At 41.1% G+C, this 21692-nt stretch overlaps 1 protein-coding gene across 1 annotated transcript in view; it reads left to right on the top strand.

Annotated features, from left to right (window-relative positions):
* Window positions 1–21692, top strand: part of NCAM1 (neural cell adhesion molecule 1) — a 147160-nt gene that overhangs the window by 114951 nt on the left and 10517 nt on the right. Inside the window, exons 15-16 of the mRNA XM_059829712.1 lie at window positions 11151–11275; window positions 13195–13372. Coding sequence (XP_059685695.1) covers window positions 11151–11275; window positions 13195–13372 — 303 coding nt within the window. The remainder of the gene's footprint in view (window positions 1–11150; window positions 11276–13194; window positions 13373–21692) is intronic.

Genomic DNA, 21692 nt, shown 5'->3' with positions numbered 1-21692 from the left:
TTTCCATTTTCACCTACATTGAAGTTCAGGCTCTTACACTGAACAGAAGCAGATCTGACCTCTCGCTGCCTCATTGTCATTTGTGTACATAGTCAGTTTATGCAGACAGTAGGCACATTTGTTTTGTATGCTGAGTTGTTCTGCAGCATGTGAATATGCTATATTCAACAGCACAAAAGGGCATTGGCACAAGGCAGATGCCTGTATAACTTTGCATCATTTAATTATTGATGATGCTGCTGAATGATCTTGTGCCTTACCCTAGCCTAACCTCAGTGGTTAAATGAACGAAACCAAAAGCAAGTAGAAATTGAGAGCTGCTGTGTAGCATCATGAAGTCAGGAAAATGAACAATGGATCTAATTGAAACCTAATGAAGCTGAAGAGAGTTTCTTTGCTGACTTCAGTGAGTTTTTGACTTTATGTGATCAGTAACATATGGGAGGTGTCTATAGTCATGTAAGAGGTTTAGGAACATGTATCTCCTTTGACTTAATCCTCTTAGGTTGCTTGGACAAATAGTTCTGTATCAGTGGCAGTAACGGAAGTTTTTCTTGCAGCTCTCTCCACTGTGGAATCTGTTTTCCTAGCAATGTTTGAGGTCACTTAGAAAAGGGGTTTTTTTCAGTTGAGGTACTAATTTGGGGTCTGTCTTCTAGCTAGTCTCCTGGTTTTCCAGAATCTATAGGAACTTTTGTCATATTTACTAGATACTGGCCAACAGATTCAAAAGTTGCAGGATGAGGGAGGTGGAAGACACTGAGCAAGACACATGAAGGTGGAAAGCCAAGTGGTTTTTTGCTGTAAAACATGTGTTATCTTGCACAGTGCATCCAGTCAATTCAAAATAGGTTGCAGTCTTGGGAAAAAGGTCACATGGGCATCCCAAGGAGCTGATGACTCATTTTGCTTTGGAATTTCTTTCCCCAAGAAATGGGCCTGGCCACCAAGTATTTGTTATAACAAGATAGTCATGGGGAGGGAGCCTATTTACATAAAAAGTGAAAGTTTGATAGCAGCTGTTCATTAATTCATTTGTCTTTCACACTCCTTTACTTTCTCCTTTCCCTTTCACTTATTCCAGATTTACCAAGAAGTGAGTACATGTGTATGTTCTCTGCCACTGCCTGTGTCCAACCAGAATCCAAGAGCTACTATTGCAGTGCCTCGAGGCAAACAATGCTGAGGTCCCTGTCTCCAAAGGAATTTAATATTCAGAGACAACTCTAATCGAAGATCTAGTTAGCTATGGAGTTAGGGAGAAGCATTTTCACAGAACAGACAAAACTGCCTCTCTCCTTTTCATGCTTTTTAAAAATATGATCTGCAGGTTATCTGGTCAATGGTCCATATCTCTTAACAAGCCCCGATAATAACAGTAGCTATAAAAGGCATTTTTATCAGGTTCCTTGGTCCAGTAGTCCTGAGAGAGACAGAGCTGACTGTGAAAGCCCTTGTGTTTTCAGATTCACTTAAGTACTGCCTGTGAATAGAAGCCTAAGCGTGCCAGAGCCTCGTTCCTTTGCAAGACAAACAGTGTTCTGACTACCTGGCTTCTACCCATGACAATAGGATGAATTTAAAGGTTTTAAGCTAAAGATAGTATTTCCAAATGTTTTCTGTGTCTTAGGAGCCTCATCCAAAGTAGCTTTTGGTTATATTTATACTGCTAATTTTGCCCTTGATCTTTAGCTAAAGCTCTCTCAGGAGGAAGCGATCTCAAAGGCAATCTCTCTTGCCTGTTTTCAAATATCATATTATAGTAAGCTTACTGGGGATTCAGAAATACGTTTCCTTATGAGCAGAAGACACTGAATGCCTTTCCAGGCAATCTCACAGTGACTCTTAAACTTCCCTCCTTCATGACGCACCTGCTTGGAGTTCTGTGAGTCTATGTTTATAATTAGAGACAATGGATTGAAAGCTTAGATATAACAAATCAATTTTACATTTTTCACCATCAGTTCTTTCCCCAGTAATGGTACGCCCTTAATCTTGTCAGATACAAGCACCCAAAAGATTAAGGATTTAATTCTCCTTACTCCAAATTAACAGGGAAGTGCCAGAGCACTGTGGAGTAGTCTCATTAAGATGAGACAGAGTAACGGTCATGAAAAATACAAGTTACAAAGTAGATAGTAGATTAGGAAGGGAAACAGAGCGGGGAGTTAGTGGTGTCCTCCAGTCTGACAACTGATTTTTATTGTTATTTTTCATTCCCCTGTCGTACAGTCTGCACACTTTTTCATCTCTTTCAGCAGTAGCTGTCTTCCTTGTGCCATTTTTGTCATTGATTTCCAGTGCAGAGCACTTCATTCCTCTCCTCATTGACAGAAAAACCCCTTGCACACATGAAATCATCACTGTACGTGACTCATGCCATTCCTTGAATCTTCAGGCTGAATGTGTTGGATGGAGCTTGTGCACTCTGAGTGGTAACTGTCTGTCTGACCAAATTCTGGTTGCAGCTCTTTGATCGAAAGCTCTGTCCTTGGAAATGTACACACATAGTAGGTTTTTCTTTTTCCAGTTATTGTTGTTGTTGATATTTAGGAAGGCATTTCTTTGTGCAGAGGGGAGAATACATCAGTATGAAACGCCAAGGTTTGTCTTCGCTGAACTGCGTGGGCTATGATTTTGACCATTTCACCTCTGCTGCCTGGACTGTTTCTGAATAACAATGTATTCCCTTTTTCTTTCCAACAGTCTTGTGGATTCCTTCAGCTGTCCAAGTTCTGGCGCATACTCTACAATAATTTTTGTTTCTTCTTTGACTCGGTATTAATAAGCGGTGGTGCGGCTGTGCCTAACACTCACAAGGTCATAACTCAGTGCTTTCTACGGTTTAATATTCTTATGTTTCCAGGCGATTTTACTGTCTCCCCAGTGTTTCTGATATATACTGGCTAATTTAATTTTGTTTCTATTTTATTTAGTCTGTAATTCTGTTGTTGATTTTTTCCCTTGCCCATTGTTTACATCCGTTTTTTAATTTTTTTGTATTTTCCATGTGACCTCCTCCACTTTCCTTTCAACCAATCATGTGCGTGCGTATCATGTGACTTTGTCATGTGGCTTGCATGGTGCTGATGATGTCCTCCACGCTGGTGAACAGAAGGTAAAATACTTTGTTCTGATTGCTAGATTTGGGGTGAGGATTCCCCTCTGGTCGGTGACCAGGGAGCTCCAAATTCCATCACTCCAAAATCCTTCTACAAGCCTTTTGGAGAAGTCGCTCACCGCTGTCTGCATGTGAAGAACTCCACTTCAGTCTTCTACACTGAGCTTGAAAAAACTTGGAGGGAAAAAAAACCAAGACAAAAATCCCGTGGCTCAGTCATTTGCTTCTTTCCCTATCAGAATCCAACAGTCAGCGTCCTAGTAAGGTTCTAAAACTCTCTCTGGCACTACAACTGATGGGAAACATGCTTTTGCCTTTCATGGCACCAGTGTGCCAACTACAGACTGCTAGTTGATGGGAGATTGTGGGCAAGATGCTCAGGTAACGTGAACGCCATCTCTCCTGTTGGTTTAGCAACACTTTGGCCCTATACAGTATACATTTGTACACACACATATTCACACTACACATATTTAGTAGCCTAGCAAAAGGATCTGAAATTTAGTTCTTGGTAAGCATGTCACATTATGATTTAAGAAATTTTTCTATCATGGGTAAAACTTAAACATAGCTAGAGTGGGAACTATGTTTTTATAAAGTAGTATATATAGGCACACACAGAGTACATGATGGGAGCTGGACTTGGCACAATTTGCATCAGAAGTACTATTGCACCTGTTTTGCCAGAGCACCTCATTCCTCCCACACAGTATCTCAGAGCCTGGCAGGGGATTTAATCTGAACTCATTTAGCAGCAACAGTTACAGTAGCTGTTGCTCTCCGTGAAATCAAGAAGCAAATGATTGACCCTTACAGCTTATGGAGATGACATCAGTCTCCAAGTAAAGTGTGTGGTAGTGAAAACAATTTCCGCAACATTGTGATTTTTACAACTTCACTTAATACTCTGTGCACAATCTAAAGGGGGGGAGGGAGGGAAACTCCTGCTTTTCTGCTTCCCCAGCTAAACAAATAATTTTGAAAACAGGAAGCAATCGGCTTTTTTCAATCTACAAATTCTGAAATCACCTTATTGTCTCGGACCACCACCAGTAAAGGATTTAGGCTGCGTTTGCCAGGAAAACAAAACTAACACCAGTAACCTTCCCACATGACTGTATGCATGGAAGCAGCCCCTCTTCCCCTAGTCTCTTCCTTCTCTGGTCAAAATCCAGGAGGATTGAAGACTTGGTTGTCTCGTTTTTTGCATGTTCTTCTGCTTTTGTTCCTTATTTTTGATTGTTGGTGTTTGCTTCTCTTGTGTGCATTCTGAAGACTCCCTGCCTATTCTTTCTCACCCGTGTATATTTGTGGAGACTTCCCATAAGTATGGCTGGTGTTTGTTTCGAATTGTGACACTGTAGGTCACAGTCTAGTCCTATTTACATGACGGTCAAAGATTGCAGAAATCAGCTGCTTCCTTGTTCTTGTGTTGCAGAAATTACCACAGGTTGCAGTTGTATTCTCTAAGCACAGCAAGGATGCAGGATCTTTCTTCAGTGCCAACTGGGCAAGGATTTAAGCTCGTAGTCTAAAGTGCTGCAGGTGTCTAGTATCCAATCTGAGCTGCTTTTCAAAGGTGGACAGAAGGAACACATTTGATGGGAGCGGAGGAGAGATGTGATAAAAGGTCTCCATCATCTGCACTGTTGTCACTTCTGGGGTCCAGCACGCATTCAGTGCCCTGTGACTAGGGAAAAGTTTGTGCTGCTTTTTCGTATTCTCTTCGCTCCCCACCTCAAGTTTTTGCTACAGCTGCATCCAGTCCTGGTGCTCATGGTGCTCTCTGAAAACCAGGTGATTAAAAACAGTTGGCTGTTTCTGAAATCCAACTACATCAGACTAGTATTAGGTCAAGGAAGCACTTTGAATATAAATTAAACCACGGTGAAGGGATACCGGGAAACATTTACTGCTTTCCTGCAGCAGGAGATTATTGGTGCTAATGGCTTAGCAGGAGTAGATAAAAAATAATTTGAAAATGTAATGGCTCAGAGCACTGTCCTCAGCTACCCTCAGATCATGTGTAGGAGCTAACAGGTAGTGATTCAGGCTTCAGGAGCCTGCAGATCAGTTCCTTATTTCAAGTAAATTTGGTCAGATTCATTATGAGTTACATCTGAAGCCCAAAGAATGGATCTCTGAGCTTACCAGAGATTGGTTTTACAGTGATGTGTACCCTGGCAGGCCAGTGCCTTCATAGATAATGCTTCATTTTGTGCACGTACTGCCCTGTATTCTTATCAGAGCAAAGCATTGGCTTCTTCCTTTCTGAAAGTACAAACTTGGGTGCTGGAAAAGAGACACCATGCAGTAACACTTAGATGACTCCTGGGACCTGCACTGTAATCCAGTACAGTGCAGCAATTGGGCGGGCCTCATGGAAAGGAGCAAAATGATTGTGCTGCTTCCTAGAAAGATGAGAGCTGCAAGGAGCCACCTAGTCCCAGTGTCTTGTGTCTCATGCTGGCCAGCGAGATGTTTCTGGCCTGAAGTCTGATACTAGCCAAACCGATGCAGCAGGAGTCTTTCCTGATATCATTAGTGTTTCTTGAGAAGCCAGCCAGAAGGAATGTGGGAAGAGATCTGCGCAGATGAGTGATGAAGAGCTTGTCTGGTTGGGGTTTTTTGTGCAGCTCTTTGTGGTTGTAAAGATAAAGAAAGAAGAATTAATGGAAAGAAAGAGTAAGTCCCCAGAGCCACAGAAGATGTGAGAGCAGAAAACAGACCTAGTTTCCTAAAAAGCACTAAAGAGATTGAAGGCTATCTAATTTACAGCTCGTCATTTCTGGGCATGGCGCCTTTGGAAGAGCCTTCCCAGAGCGGATGAGTTGCCTTTCAAAATATAGGACTTCATGAGCTCTCTTGAATTCAGCTCCAGAGAAGGTTTGCTCAAAAACAGTTTAAATTGCAAGAAGCAGGCAGTGTGCCATGCATGTCTGTTAGCTTTTCTTATAGGTAAAGTGCACCTATTTGGTTTACTTTTTTCCTTTGCTGATGAGCATCCCATGGGTGAAGTTTAAATCAGTGGAAGTGGCCAAGTTCTAACGAAGTGTGTTAGAACCTGTAAACTTTACATATTTGAGCAAAATCCATCCCATTTCTCAAGGAGAGTAAGGCACAGGGGTGAAAATTTAAGTTACTTGTCTTCTGCCTTCCAGGGGGCTTCACTTGCGTTATTTGAGACTCTTACTGCTAGGCTGAATAAGGAGTCATCTGGCTCAGACATCATCACTCAGCATTGTCTCACCATAGAGTGAAAGCTTAAGATCCTGCATCCCTCCTTCTGCAGCAGAGTGAATTCTAAGCAGATAGGTGTTTGTAAAATGATTGTACAGAGGAAATGTGGCATGCTTGGAGCTGTCTGCTCTCAATAAGCTAACTAGCAGCATCACAAGAGGGATTCTTTAAGGATCCTGCATTTTATGGGTGATTTCTGCAATATGTCTGGTCAGCTCAGTGTAAATAGGAGATCCCCAGGCATGTAGCATACCTTTGAAATGCACTTTTGCTTTTCAGCCCCTGTCCTGTAGGGAGGATGCATGTTCCGTGAGCATGAGTTTCTTCTCTAACCTTCTGACAACAACCTTTTCTCTTCAGCTACTGACACTTTGACTCGTTGTAGGGATGCTGATTCTGCTGGACTAAACTTTCCCCACTAAACTTCTTTCTCCTTTGTTTGAAACTACACACTAACCCATTTTTAATTTTACAGCCCTGTATCTGGATTACATCTGCCTGCTTAAGATAAATCAAATGCCATGTATTTATGGAGAGAAAACAAAAGTATTCTTCACCAGGGCTTGCACTGCTATACCTGTTGGGTTTCAGCCATTAGGAGTGGTCCATATTCTCTTATCGGAAGACAATGTTTCTCAGAGCAGAAGTGCGTTTAAACTATTGGGGAAGGAAGGAATTCGGAGCTAGAAACTAGACGATTCAAAGTGAAAAAAAGTTTTAGCAGAGGGCAATTAATCATTGGAATGACTGTGTATAAGGTACAGCAGCATCTCTGATGTTAAAAATCTATCAAGAATGAGCATCTTTACGAAAGAGGTTCTGTCACATTTTAGTCTTGGTGCTCAATCACTGGAAAAAATTTATAGCCTGTGTTAGATAAGAGGTGAAATTCTGTAAGTACAATGTTCCCTTATCACTTCAAGATCTCTTTACTTATTACTTACTATCTCTCTGAGGTAAGGATGGGAAAGAGTACCAAGGAGACGTTGATCTTGTGTCAGTGAAGCCATTCATCACGTCTACCACAAATATGGCAACAGTTAAGCTTTGCTGCTCATAAATGTTTCAGCAGTGTCAAGTTGGCTCAGTGTCCAGCAAAATAAGTAGCCATGAATGCCCTGCCTCCAGTTGTTACTGGAAGCTAGTTTCTTCTGTGAAAAAATGATAGACTTAAGACATTTGCTTTTGGTTTCATTTAATTATTGGTTAATAGTCGTGACACAATTATTGCAGTACTAGCTTCAACTCAAATCAACTCAATATTCAAAACCAGTAACCTTTGTGGTGATATTTTTCTTTTCGGATTGAGGAAAGAAAAAAGTGTAATTGCTTGGTTAATCTGCTATTTCCAGTAAGCCTAGGTGATGTACTTCCGCTCATCTAGAACTGGCTTGTTCCCGTTTAATTTTCAATCTGCAATGCATTGTATGCATTACAAATGCTTTCAGCATTCGTAATTCCAGGAGAAACATGGGCTGGGAAGGGCTTTTCAAATATGCAGCCTCAGTTAGTTGCCAGTAAAGATGAAAATCCACTCTTTGTACAGTAGATGGCGAATGTGGTCATCAGTTAAACACAAAATTCTCTTGTCCTTTCTCAAGACATGAATGGCCCTATACTATGTGAACCAGGAGAACTCCAGAGGAGTGCATAGTACCTCTTTTAACATAAACAGGTTCCTGTGTGCCATCTGCTTCAAACCACAGTAGAGGTCCATGCAAGGGCAGCTCCATGGTCACCTTGAGAGCATTACGTTGAGTGTGTTTTCAGTGTACAGTCACTGAGAAACCTGTCCCAGGGTGGAATACAGCTCTTGAGCATCCAGCTCATATCACAGGAGTCTTGTAATGGGGATATAGGCAGAGGCAAGGATTTGGAAAAGAAAAATACAACATGGAAAAAAGGAGCATTCCCTCTTTACATCTTTAAGAGGAGTTACTATGTTGTGAAACACAAATGTATGTATCTTGCATCAAAGAGCTCTGTGTATCCATGGATTGTAATTACCTTCTTGGAACAGTTGGTATGTTAGAGAGAGCATGCGTTAGCCTGCAAGAAAATCGAATTAGTCTTAAATTACTGTTCCACTCTAGGTCTTGCAGTTTTCTCATTGATGTTTCACCCAAAAAAAAGTGCTTGAATTCTTTCTGTGAAGTGGAGGGGGGTGGGGGAAGGGCTTCAAATTACTTCTGAAGATCAGCTGTGAAAGATATTGGAAGATTAACCTTTCTCTGGCCAGTCAGGAATGCATGTGCTCTTCATTAGTAGCGGAATACAAATCCAGGCAGAACAGATTTAGAACTGAGAATGTTTTTTGGGTTGAAAGGACCTCCTGTAAATTCCCATAACTGATGTTATCTTCCAAAGTTCATCTTAATACCACTACTGGCTTATTATTTCCTTTCACTTCTAGTATGATGCAACAGAACTAAATCTTTTTAAAAGTTTTACTCTAGGCAACAGGCTGAGCTTTTAAAAAGCTGCAAATGTTACTTCAGTGTCCTGGTTTTGTTCTCATTTGGTTACATTCAGGCTCTTAAGTCGCAGATGTCACCATTTCAGAGTTTTGGTATTATTCTCTTTGGGATATATTCAGAATTGGATCATCTTTTAAGTGTATTTCACCACACTTCAATGTATTTATGAGCATGTGTTCAAGAAAGCCTATTGTCCAAACCAGAAGTGGCACTGCAAGTAAAGACAGAGGTGCTTTAGCAGAACTGTAGGTCACTTTGAGCTAGAATGGTAAAGTGCATGCTCAGCGTTAGCAGACCTGTGCAAACATTTGGGTCTGCAAACAATTGGGAAGGGTATTTAGATTCAGGGTGCACAGCAAAACACAGGTGTGCATTGGCTGTTGTATTCTCTATACAGAAATTTCCTGTAGTCAGCTCTAAAGGAGCTATTCACCACTCAGATGAATAAATAGAAATACTTTCAAAATATATAGAATATGCGTAACTGTGGTTAAACAGAGGTGTAGGAAGTTTTTGCTTTTTAACATTCAAGCACTTTAATTGTTATATAAAATACCTGTAAGAATTAGGATCCTGTAATGAGACCAGCCAGCAGAGTGTAATTCATCTCAGGAGTTTGCTGGAATTGCTAACTGCAGCTGATTTGTAAGTTTTAACAGACAAATAATTGCAGTGTTGGTTTTGCTCAAATTACCCATAAAGAAATTGGGCAGAATAGCTTCCAGAGAATAGCAGCTAAAATGGTCAGTAGTTCTTAAGAAGCTTTTAAGCCCAGAATTCATGGCTTAAGCACTTAGACTACATCACAGAGCTGATGCTGAAGAAGTCAGTAAGTACTGTAAAATGACCTAGTAAGCCTCAGCAAGATTTATGATAAATTTTGTCAAGTCTTACTGACTTTGGCTGGCATTTAAGCTCTTGGGACATTTCAGGGCTGTGGAAATAATAGCCTCAGCTCCAGTCTCAGATGAGCATTGGCATAGAGGAACTTAAGCCTTTCTTGCCTTTACGTAAAATGGAGCAAAGCAAGCATCTAGGCGCTGACAGAAGGTTAGCAGGATCTGAGCTCTCTTGCGGTCTCTGTCACTTTTGAAAAGAGAGACCAGTGCTCTTTTATCATTTAAGTTCTCTTGCTAATTTGATACTTAGGTTGTTGGGGACAGGGTTGATGGGTTTCTTTTTCCACAGGTTGATGGGTTTCTTTTTCCACAAAACCAAATAAATAGGTAATAATGCCTCTTGCACAGTAAATTCACAGGCTGTCAGAGCACTTCGGAAACAATTGATCCCTGGGGTAATATGAAAGTGGAAGGAGAAAGCATGTCTCTTGAGCAATTTGCTGCAGTATTTCTGAAGGCGGGCGGGGGTGTGTGTGTGTGTGTTTAAATATGTAATCTGACAATCTGGGGATTTGACTTTTGCTAGGAGAGGTGTTATAGTAAAGGTGCAGGAAGGACGTACTTGAGTTGGGATTGGGGAACCATCCTCTGCAGATTGCGTGTGCAGCTGATGGAGGAATTGGCTAGAAAAAGCAGTTGGAGAGACATGGGTCTGAGAGGGTGTGGCTGTAAATTGGTGTGTGCTGTGGAGGCAAATGACATTTCAGTTTTCTGCTGATGTCAGGGGTGCAAATTGGGAAATGGTAGCTTTTTATTTTAAAAAAGGTTATTACAGAAGAGTGAAGGGGTTTAGTTCTCTCCAGCCTGTGCTCACTGCAGTTAGTTACACCAGTGCAAGCTGAGTGAAAAGATGTGCTGTTGTGATTCAGTACCATTTTTCCCACACTCATTTAAGTGAGCACACCGGTGATTCTCTGGTCCAGCACTATAAAACCTAAACAACATTCAAAGTGCAAACACAGGTCTGCATGACAAGCATAATATCCCTTTTCAATGGTGCTCTTTTCAATGATGCTCTGTGTTTCACAGGAGCAGCCTGCCTGTTTGCCACATACCCTATCTTGACGTTTTCCAGGTGTTTCACATAGTGTTTTACAACAAAAATAGCAAAGAACTGGTCGTTGCTGTAGGATATTCTTGGGGAAGGGTGGGGTCTTTTTCACTTAGCTTCTGACTCCATTCCAGCACACACAAAAATGGTAACTTGTATTGGTGAAAACGAACTACCAAATGCAAGAAATACTTGGGCCTTGAAAATAGTTGTACCCTAGACACACAGTGCCCTCTGTGTCTGGGTCAGAGTGAGGCTGATATCCTTGCAGCTGAGTTTAATGAAGTATTTTTCTGATTTTGATGAGTACTTTTTCCTTAATGATTTTTTTTACAATTAAACTTAAATCACCATTGTTTCAGGGGAACCGAGTGCACCCAAACTGGAAGGTCAGATGGGAGAAGATGGAAACTCCATTAAAGTGAATGTTATCAAGCAGGATGATGGTGGCTCCCCAATTAGACATTATCTGATCAAATACAAAGCTGTAAGTATGACTGACACTCAAGCCTGATTTGTATTTAGCCTGTTCAGTATTGAGGCTTCACTATGTAGCCAGACAACAGTGAAGCTAAGATCTTGTAGGTAGGCCAGTGCAGGAATACATGCTAAGCAGGTGTGGTGGAAGCATATAGTGTATGAGACGTGACATGCACCAAAGCAACATGCAAAATCTTTGTCTCGTTTTCTTTCCTTTCACTTTGACTATGAAAGATTATTTCTCCATGCTGCCTTCTGTAGGACTGTAAGCATATGGTAATTACATGCACTTAGTATCATTTCATTTCATATACTTCTGAGATGGGATTGCCAGCAACAACTTAAATAGCTGGGGACCAGAGCTTGATAATGTAGACCATTGCCCACCTTCAGACCGGTATCTAATCATAACTTTCCGTTGGTCATTGAAACTGCCATATTTGATTGAGTAATGGTTACTGCAGTACCAAAATAGTCTGCAGATTGACTAAGACATTCAGTGGAGTCAGTATAGACACAGTTAAAGTTGAGAGTTCCCGTTTAGGCCTAGTTTAATTAGCTCTCGTTGTAAATTACTCAGGATTGCAAAATACAAGATTCTCTGAGCAAAACATCTAGCCCTAGTCTTGGGGAAGAACATCTGTGTGATGAGCAGCTGGTATTGTAAGCCTAATGTGACCCTTGTTTTGTGTTAGGTGGTATTTGATGTTTTTTTCCTACAATGTGAAAACGAGAAAAAAAACCCCAGCCAAAAACTCCCCCAAAAAAACCAAAACCAAACACCACCCAGTCAGAGTGATTGCTTAGCACATCCTTGAGGAATAGGACCTTGAGAAAGGGTCAATGAGAATATGAAGCTCTTTAGGGCAGCAGAGAGAATTGCTAGAAGTTATTGAAGCTGTTTTCTATTGTCTGCACACTTTCTCAGTCTTAATACACCTGGGGGCAGCTCAGCTTTACCAGTGTGTTTGAGCTGAAATATGAAAGCTTTCCAGCTATGAAGAAAGCAGGACGCTTTCTCAGTGACTGAGTCTGGCAGATGTGGTGCTGAACTAATTCCATATTGGCTATTAGTAATCTTTTCTTTATATGCTACAAATGAACGATCCTTACAGTAAAGTCACAGAGCAAACTTTGCACCACAGTCTAGAAATCCCAAGAGTATTCGTTACCACCATCATTTTGTACGTTTTAGATTACTTAGAACTTCTTAGAATGGGGGGAGTCTTTGGAATGTCAGAAGGACAATCTAGTATCACAGAACCATAAATTCCAGCAGAGACAGAAAAGTCTGTTAGCACACTCCAGTCCTAGAAAACTGCCTAAGTCTGTCTCAAGGTACTTTGGCAGTGGGTTTTTCAGATTTGTCTGGGTGAAATGTACATCTGGATTCCCTGAAACTGGAGTAGGAATTACCAAAGTTACTAGTTGTATGCACCTTTTAAAATATCTCTTAAACAGCACAGAATAGAATGATAGTGGTAAGCTAGGCCAGACCCGTGTTAAGAGGTAAATCTCTGTCTCTCAGATGATTTAAATTTGACAGACACAAAAGAACACTTTTAAAGAGCTCTGCAGAGCAGAGACATACAGAAGTTGCAGCTTTTCCCCTCTGAAATGGAAGTACTCTAGTGATGTGGCAAAGATGAGAGGAAGAACTGAGGAGGGATTTTCTTCAGGTGTGGTAACACTGCAGAAAACAGGATTCTGAACAGGAAAGAGGCTGCTTCGGTATCTGTTGTTCTCTCCACTTAGAGCCAACAGCACGTCATGTTTTGCACCCCTGAATTAGCTGAGGAGCATGTGCTTGTGTAGAAGGCTCCCCACTTTTCCGTTTGTTAGCCATTACAGTGTTCTCAAAGCTGGCTACTAATGTTGTGCTGTGTGTTTTGCATACCTGTCTGTCATCTCGCTGCTCTGCAGAAGCATTCCTCAGAATGGAAACCAGAGATCAGACTTCCGTCTGGCAGTGACCACGTCATGCTCAAGTCCCTGGACTGGAATGTGGAGTATGAGGTTTATGTGATAGCTGAAAACCAGCAAGGGAAGTCCAAACCAGCTCACTATGCTTTCCGAACTTCTGCTCAGCCTACTGTCATCCCAGGTACAGCAGTCATAAGCTTTACCATTGTTTTCTGCTTCTAATTAATGCAACAGTGCTGCATCCTTTAATGTGCCTGAGTAACCCTGACAACTTGCTTGCTTAAAGCCATTATCACAATTGGTTACCCATCCAAAGCTTAGTTTTTTGCCATGTACATACCTGTACTGTAGTCCATGTTACAGTATGTACAACATTAGCAGTACACTGTTAGGAATGCTACATGACGAGTCCTTGTCTGACTGTTTACAGGGAATGTTGGCTTTTTGTATCAAGGTAACAGGATTGCCAGATGAGAAAAGCAGTGGATAGAAAACGCTTTCTGAAACCAGAAAGTAGGATTCCCATTTTAAACCAAAGCAAAAGAGACTGTTCAGATCTCTGGGGCGATGCTTTTCACAATGCAGATTTCCCTTCCAAATCTGCTTTGGGCTTGCTTACTGCTTGTTTGTCCATCCAGCTCAGCCTTTGGAGAAATAAAGGCTTAAGGAGTTTGCTAGCTGTTGGAAAGGGAGGGGGTTAAAATCTTTCTCTGAAGGTTTTTTACTAAATTAAATGGAGATCAAATTACAGTAATTTTAAAACAGCACTGTTTTAATGTTGGGTAGGGCGTTAGGGAAAAGTAACTAAATAGCAGTAGAATGCTGCTGGAAACTCTTCTTTCAGACAGACCGTACTTATTAGCGTGCTTAAAAAGTGAGGTAGAAGCACAAATGCTATGAAAACCAAGCAGACCCTAATAGCTGAGATGCTAGGAATTTAGCAGTTCACTGGAGGGTGTTGAAAGGACAGTTAGTATTTCTTTACTACACAGGTAGCAGTAGTGCACATTAAAAGGAAAAAAAAAAACAGCAAACCAAACAAAACCTCAAGGATGAAATTTCTGGACCACCTGTAAATTAATGTTCTGATTGGTTAAAGGCAGATGGATGAACTCTAAAGCTGATGAGTCAGTCAAGATAAGTCACAGAATCACTAAGGTTGGAAAAGACCTGTAAGATCATCAAGTCCAACCAAAAAAAGTCCTCACTGCACAGCCAGAGTTAAGCATATTCATGCCAAGATTGGTACTGACAGTCCATATTGAAGGGAGTGATTTGATTTCATTCTGTCTTCTAGCTTATTAACTCAGTCTCATGTTTTCCTTCAGAACAACTAGAGTTTTCTTCAGTCTTTCCCTTGCACTGAGAATTCAATCCTTGGTCTGCCCCCGCTGTTCCCACTCCCTTCCTGGCCGAAGGAAACAGCTGAGACCTTGTGCAGTTTGCATGCTGAACTCTACTTGATTAAGCCAGATAATGTTGTTAAGCATACAAATGAGTGACCTGGTTGGTTGGGGCTTGAAAAATGTGTATGGTAGGAAGGATGAGGATAGGGAGGAGGAGGGAAATGGGGCAAAAGAGAGATTGGGATGTGTGTTTGAACAAGGCTGTAGTTTTGGGTGGAAGGACCCTCAGTAACTCATTAAGCAACTTACTCTCTGATTCTCATTTTCAACAGCTCTAATACTTACTACCCTGACATGTTTGAAGGACAACTGTGACTGATGTGGCAGGAGAAAGTGAGGGTAATTTGGCAAAGAGTGCCTTAAGGTCAGTTCAGAGCCGAACAGTCAAATGTGGTAGGCTGGAAATAGCAGAAAGTGGTTCCTTTGCACTGTGATGTATCTCCCCAGGGAAAGTTACAAGTACTGATAAGTCTTTTTGTTCCTTCACGCTCCTTTGTGTGCAACCGTTGTTGCCTTCCTGTGTTGATGTTCTCTTTTAGCCTTTGTTATGTGTCCAATGGGACAACAAAGCTACCTGGGACAGCTGGGATGTCTTGCACAGGTGTATTAGCAAATTTTGAGAATGCTGTTGCTTTTGGAATACACAGTGTTCATACTGTAATCTGTGGTAATGGGAGAAACAACGAGCCCAGATGACACTGAGCCCTTTAAATCCAATAGCAACATGGGCAGGGACACTCTAAAAATGGGGGGGGTGGGAAGCCCAGTTTGTTATCACAGGTGTAACTTCTTTGGCCTCTCTGAAATTATTCCTCACTTAGTCTGGTGTGAAGCATAGGAGGAATCAGGATTGGAGGCTGCCACTCGAATATTGCGCTTGGAAATGTCGGAAGCACTTTGAAAAGCAGTTGTTTCGGAGTGCAAATTTGCTGCAGGATTGACCCAACAGATGGATGCAGTTGGTTCTACGAAAGAATGTGCTCTGGTTCAGGGTCAAGTAGAGCACTGAGCAGGGAAATGATTACTGCTGACTATGCTGGATTTGTGACTCTGTTTCTCTAGGGTTTTTTTCATTTTGTAGAGGACTTTGGTTTCTGTTAGGCCTTCCAAGGTGTTTCCAGACACTTTGGTTCCCTGAGCTGATCGCCAGACTAATAATGTTGGGGAAAATATTTCCAGAGAGCAGGCTAGATTTTTCTGACATGCAGTCCGCAGGCCTTTACTGAAATGAAGGCAAGTATGCCACATTATAGTAGGGAAGAGGCTCTGTGTATTACTTTCCTTTAGCGTGTCTTGTTGGTTTTATGTCGTTTAGCTGTTACATTTTGATTTCAAAATGGGCTACGTAGGGGAAGTCAGAGCTAATGCCTCTAACATGGCATTGCTCTGCTTGACAGTAATACCTAGGAATTTCCTGCAGACAAAATGTATATTTATTTTAGAGTCCTTTGTTACCATCATCTGTACGGTGTCCTTAAAGTGGTTGGAAGGATAAGGGTATTATTTTCAGTAATAATAATAATTGCATCTGAGTAGTTTACAAGCAGCTGGAAGACTAAATGGAAAAGTCAGTCCTGTATTCTTGAGACCTTCTTGCTTCTCCAGGGTTTTAGTCACCTGGATCTATTATCCAAGTCCTTGGTACAACAGGCTTTGGGGGAAGGACTTGGACAGGCAGGTGGATTGTCTGCTACACAAAAGCTTATTTTTTTGTGTCAAAGGCAGTGTTGTCCTTTCAAATACCAGATAACCATTTTCTTGTGTTTCTCACTGAGCCTTCTGTTCCATCATTTTTAATCTCATTTGCTTGCGAATCCCATAAATCCTGACTTGGACCCTGCTCTGCGGCTTTGGACATTGCTGAGCTTCTGAACCGGCCCTTTTGTTGGTGTGAATGTGCTAATGCTCTTCTTTAACCTTTAGCCATTTTAATTTACAAAATTAAATAAACCTTTGATTCTTATGTTTTCTATATTTATGACCTAATTTTTTTTATCTATTTTTCTCTCTTTCTCTCTTTCTTTCTTTTCTTCCTCGTCCTTTCTTCCCTGCCCTCTCCCTTCTTCCCCTTACTCCCTTCCTATGTCTGTCGTCATACATGTCACCTTGGATCTCACGGGGAAACATCCACGCTTGCCACATGCACCAAATTTGTTTTTAAACAACCATATTTTCCCCTCCTGGGAACCATTGTCTGGCACCTGCAGCGACCTTGGGAAGTCCATCAACGTCGTCCTCCTTTGTTTCATTGCTTCTTTCTGCAGTGACTCTGCTTTTGCTCTGTTAGAAACTTAAAATAAAATAAAGCAATATTTGCTTGAAAAGGCCTGGGTCCCACCAAGGCATGAAAGCAGATAACTTTGCTTCAGAGGATCATGTCAGTTCAGAAAAACAAAACAAAACAAAAAAATACCCAACAAACACTGAACACTTAAAAAATTGTTTAATTTGAAAGAGTCAGTATTTTGTAACAAGGAAAAAAGGTTTAAGCCAAGTTTTTTCTCTTTAACATTTTTTTGTTACTTGTAATGAATTTGCCCTTTTTAATGGATGTAAAGAAAGATTTTTGTTGTTGTTGTTTGCGTGCTGTTTTTCATCAAAGGAGGGTACAATATTGAAAAAGCCTTTTAAGGTACTGCTTTTTACTGATTTCTCTGCACATCTGGTGCTGATCACCACTGCGTTGTGCAAAAGGTTTCTAAAGCCCCATCCACAAATCTAAACCCACAGACTATAAAAAGAGAAAGAAGATTTGTCAGAGATAATCCTACTGGTTACCCAAATGTCTCTGTGGGCTTTTGAGTGTGGATTCAAATTTATGGCCATTAGAATGTTTTTCTGATGTGGTGGTCTGAATATAAACATCTTGTGGGAAGTACACTGAAGTGATTTCTTTCTTTCTTCTTTATGTGGTTGAATCCTTGTGACTTCATTGGCCCCTTGTGTGCAGTCAAGTTATCTCATGACCTGTAGTGGTTCTGGGGCATAACACAGCCCATGAGCATACAAATTTGCAATGGATGCTTGTCTAACATTTTACGGTTTTCCACTACTGTGTTATCAACTTCATAGAGAGATCCCTTTTCTTGCTATTTTAACCGAAAAGATTAGCTTGGATCCAGTTACCTGACCAGCTAAATTATTATTATTACTGATCTTAATAATATTCATGGTTAACTGTGCATGTGATGCTACCAGACAGGATTAATCCATGGTGTAATTGGTGCGATATAATGCATCTTTGTTACCAAGTTCTGTGTGTTGCATTTCGTTGAACAAATTTCAGTTTACTTTTTTCTTTCCTCTTGTTCTTACTTAAAAAACCCAAAAAAACCAAAAAAAAGCCCCAAACACAAAAAAACAACCCAACAACAACAAACAACCCTGTGCCCTTCATGAATTGTCTTTGTGATGGGAAATCCATTTGGCTCTGATCTCTCTTAAAAATGGGTGTGTCTCTCCCTCTAGGTCTCTCTTTCTCTGTGAGTGGGCCTGAGGTTGCCAAGGATGAAATTGTAGACGTAGTTCTTGAACTGGCTGTACAGAACGTCTCAAATGCTATTTGTTGTCTGGAATGGGATTTATCTTTCTAACAAAATTCTAATAGGGACAAACAAAAAACCCTGCCATCAGTCTTGTCTAACTATGCGTTTTATGCTCTGCACATAAGTTTCTGCTGTGTTTATTCAGACCTTGTTCATTATGATTTGTGAACTGCTTTTCTATCTAAATTATAAATGAAAACTTTGTGCAGGTGTTGCACACACAAGCATGTGGATTTCTTTAAAACAAAACAAACCCTTACCTCCAGTGTTTTAGAGTATAGAAAGTTTGTTAGATCTTTTGAGTTTTACACTTTAGTGTTATTGAAGTACAGCAAGAGTAATCATAATACTAAAAAGTTGTGTGACCTTCCCCAGTAGCTGAATTTATTAAGTTAACCTGTAGATCAGATATCAGCTTGTTTTGTGGGTTTCCCCTTATCCACAGACGGAGGTTACTAGCTGACGTTGAGATATATCTCACCGAACTCATCGGTTATTAAAATTGTCTTGCCTAAACTATAACTTTACATAGTGTTGCATGGAGAGAGAGCAGCTCCTCTGGAGGCTGTTCGTGTTGAAGGAGAGGTGCCTTAAGGCAGGGGAGACGATTATGCTCTGAGGGGCCTCCTCTCTGTGGTGACTAGGCAAAGTCCAGACCAGTAGATGAGAGATCGTTTACATGGCTGAAGTTAATTGAAATGAATCCCATAATCTATGGCAAACAGGAATATGGTCAACATGGAATATATACAAAAAGAGCCTCTGTCCCTGTGTTTGTAAAAATAAGGAGCATAACTGATATTTTTACCACCGGCTTACATGGATTCATAACATGTCAGATACTGGATATACGTCGGATCCTTGAGTTCTGACAGTCAATGCTGGACAAGGTCACAGGCCTTACGCTTGATGTAAATAAAATAAAAGTTTGCAGAAGAGCCAGCTCTCTTTTCTGTGCTCAGAGATGAGACATAGATTCAAATCTGGAACCAGAAGAAGTTCAAACACTCAGATTTTCAGCGCACAGGTGCAGCCTTGAAGCACGTGTCCTATGGGAACAAGTCATACCTACAGGAAGGCTGGAACCTCAACCCTTAGCAAAGATGTTTCCGTGTGTGTGATGAACTGCAGAGCCTTGTAGGATCTCACACGGCCCATGGGATTCCAGCAGCTGTACCCCCAGTTTGTTGTTAAGTCTCTCCATATTTTCAAAGATGTTTGTCAAAGCGTTACTTTGGCTGCCTTCATTTTACAGGAAGGCCTTGTTTGATAACATTCTGCACCACCAGGATCAGTTGCGATTGTTCACACCTCCTAGTTTCTGCTAGATAAAAGAAAGTTTTTGAAGCTCTCGTGACTCTTGAAGCTGATGGAGTGGAACGAGCAGCCAGTGGTGCTGAGGTGTGTGCATTGCGGTAGCGTAGAAGGGCAGCTGTGGCAGAGGTCAGACTGTGGATCAGCTGTTCAGGTTTTTACAGTCTGTTTTACTCCCGAAAAGAGGATCTTCATGTGACTCATGCTTTTGCTTACAGTTTTTCCTTTTTGTATGCTCATATTCCCCTCTTCATCCTTGCAAAGTGAGTCAGTCATAGGAAAATAACAGAGCTTGAAGCCAGGAGCAAACCACTGAAGCTACACAGTGTTGGTGACAATCTAAAAGGAGTTCAGTAGCAGTTTTGGGACATATCCATTGCCCTTTTGTCCTGGAAGGAACGGTCCACAGACTGCTGTGTATTTCTGCTTCCTGGTAGCTAAGTTGAAAGCAAACATAAATTGTCGAGCCTTAAATCCACGTGGAAACAGAAGCTGTTGTCACTTGGAACAGAAGGTTGCTCGCATGTTGCTTTTCTCCACTATAAATTGTGTAGAGTGTCTGAGAGAATGAGGTCGGTAAAATGCGGCACCCCTTGTTGGAAGGATACTTTTAAGTGTTTGCAAATTAAAGCTGTTAGCATCCACTGAGAACAAATAGCTTTTCTCCTGTTTGTTTTTTTTTTTCCATTCTGATGCATGTAATGAATTTTTGTTTTGTTTGTTCTTCTCTCTTCTGCCAAATATTGTAGGACCTTTGAAATGCCTGGAATCATATCTGCTTCTCCATCCCTTTTTTCCCTCTTTGTCTGCCTGTGCCTGAACATTGCACGCTCTAGCTGAGACCCCACTAGGAAGACACATCTGAGTGGTTCTGCTCTCTCTGACTGGGCAGATGTCTGTACAGAGGTGCAGAAAGTAAAATTGATGGGTCATTTAATTGTACGCTGTAAAATAAGGGTGATAAGAAAGGTCAGTCTTGCAGGAAGCTCATTTTCCATTGAAAAAATAATCTGTAATTAATAAATTCTTCACTTCTTTGGAATTAAGGACTCAAGAAATTCTTTAACGTTTTGTGTTTCCTTATTTAACCTGTGGAAGTATTATTCGAGAACAGCAAAAGGGAATCAATGGAAAGCTTCTCATCAGGTTGAACATGCTCTGGATCAGGTCAGAAATGTCCACCATCTCTTTACACGGTAGCACTCACTGGTGATGCACATGTACTGTCGTACACACACTGTTAGCAGCTAATGCTCAACAACCTAACTGTTTGTTTATACACTTCTTTTGTACGCTGAATTGTTTCAGGCCCCAGCAAAGTGTCTAAATATTAGTTTGATTAAATACAACATAAAACTAGCGATAGGATGGAATGAATAGTTCTTAAAGTATTTGTAGATCAATTTAATTTAATCAAATGTGCCAGTCTGTGAAACTGAATAATATACTACATGCTTCCTGCATTTTATAGCAACAGCAAAATTCCTTTACAAAATATGTACAGAAAAAAGAAATGCAGCACCAGCAGCCTCCAAGTTCATGGGGTCTTTAAGGATTCTTATATTATTCTTCCTTATTGCTAGTCTCGGAAAGATTTGAAATATCAATTCATGTCATGAATTAGAATTTATAAAACCAGAACTAGTGGAAGAGATTTGAAAAGTTACTGAAAATTGCAGGGCTTTCTCACTAGCCTAGAAAAAAATGATTGCAGGCAATTACCTTGGCCCAGTTTCATTGTCTGAAACATAAAATCTGAAAATAGCACAAAAACAAGGGCGTTCCTCTGCAGATTTGCCCTTATCCTCCCCATCTCTGTACTCTTCTTCCTGGCAGCCTTTCCTATCATAGCTGCTCATGCTCCCTGGGGCGGAGGGGCAGAGCAGAAAAGATAATGGTTTGGAAGGGAGGGAAAAACAAGGAAGGGAGACTTGTACCTATTCAGTAGCTCTCCTTGGGGTGTTTAGAGAGAAAAGAGTTATTTTGTAGCTATTATAGCAGAAACTGGATCTTTGGGAACAGTAGCACTTGGTGGTTTTTATAACCTGGTGCAGTGGGTTGCAAAATTTCAGGGCCAGTCAGTCTACCACCAGGTAACAGCAGTTCTTGTGGACTGCCGTCCTGCAGCATTTCATGTTGACGTTTCACTGACAGCACAGGCACGCAGTGTAACTTGGGTGCTCTTTGCAATTTTGTGGCTGAGCTGCAGATCATCTTCTGTGGCTGCAAGATCACA

Source organism: Gavia stellata, chromosome 26 (genome assembly GCF_030936135.1).
Source record: "Gavia stellata isolate bGavSte3 chromosome 26, bGavSte3.hap2, whole genome shotgun sequence".
NCBI lineage: Eukaryota > Metazoa > Chordata > Aves > Gaviiformes > Gaviidae > Gavia > Gavia stellata.
This window is presented reverse-complemented; position numbering and strand designations above follow the sequence as displayed.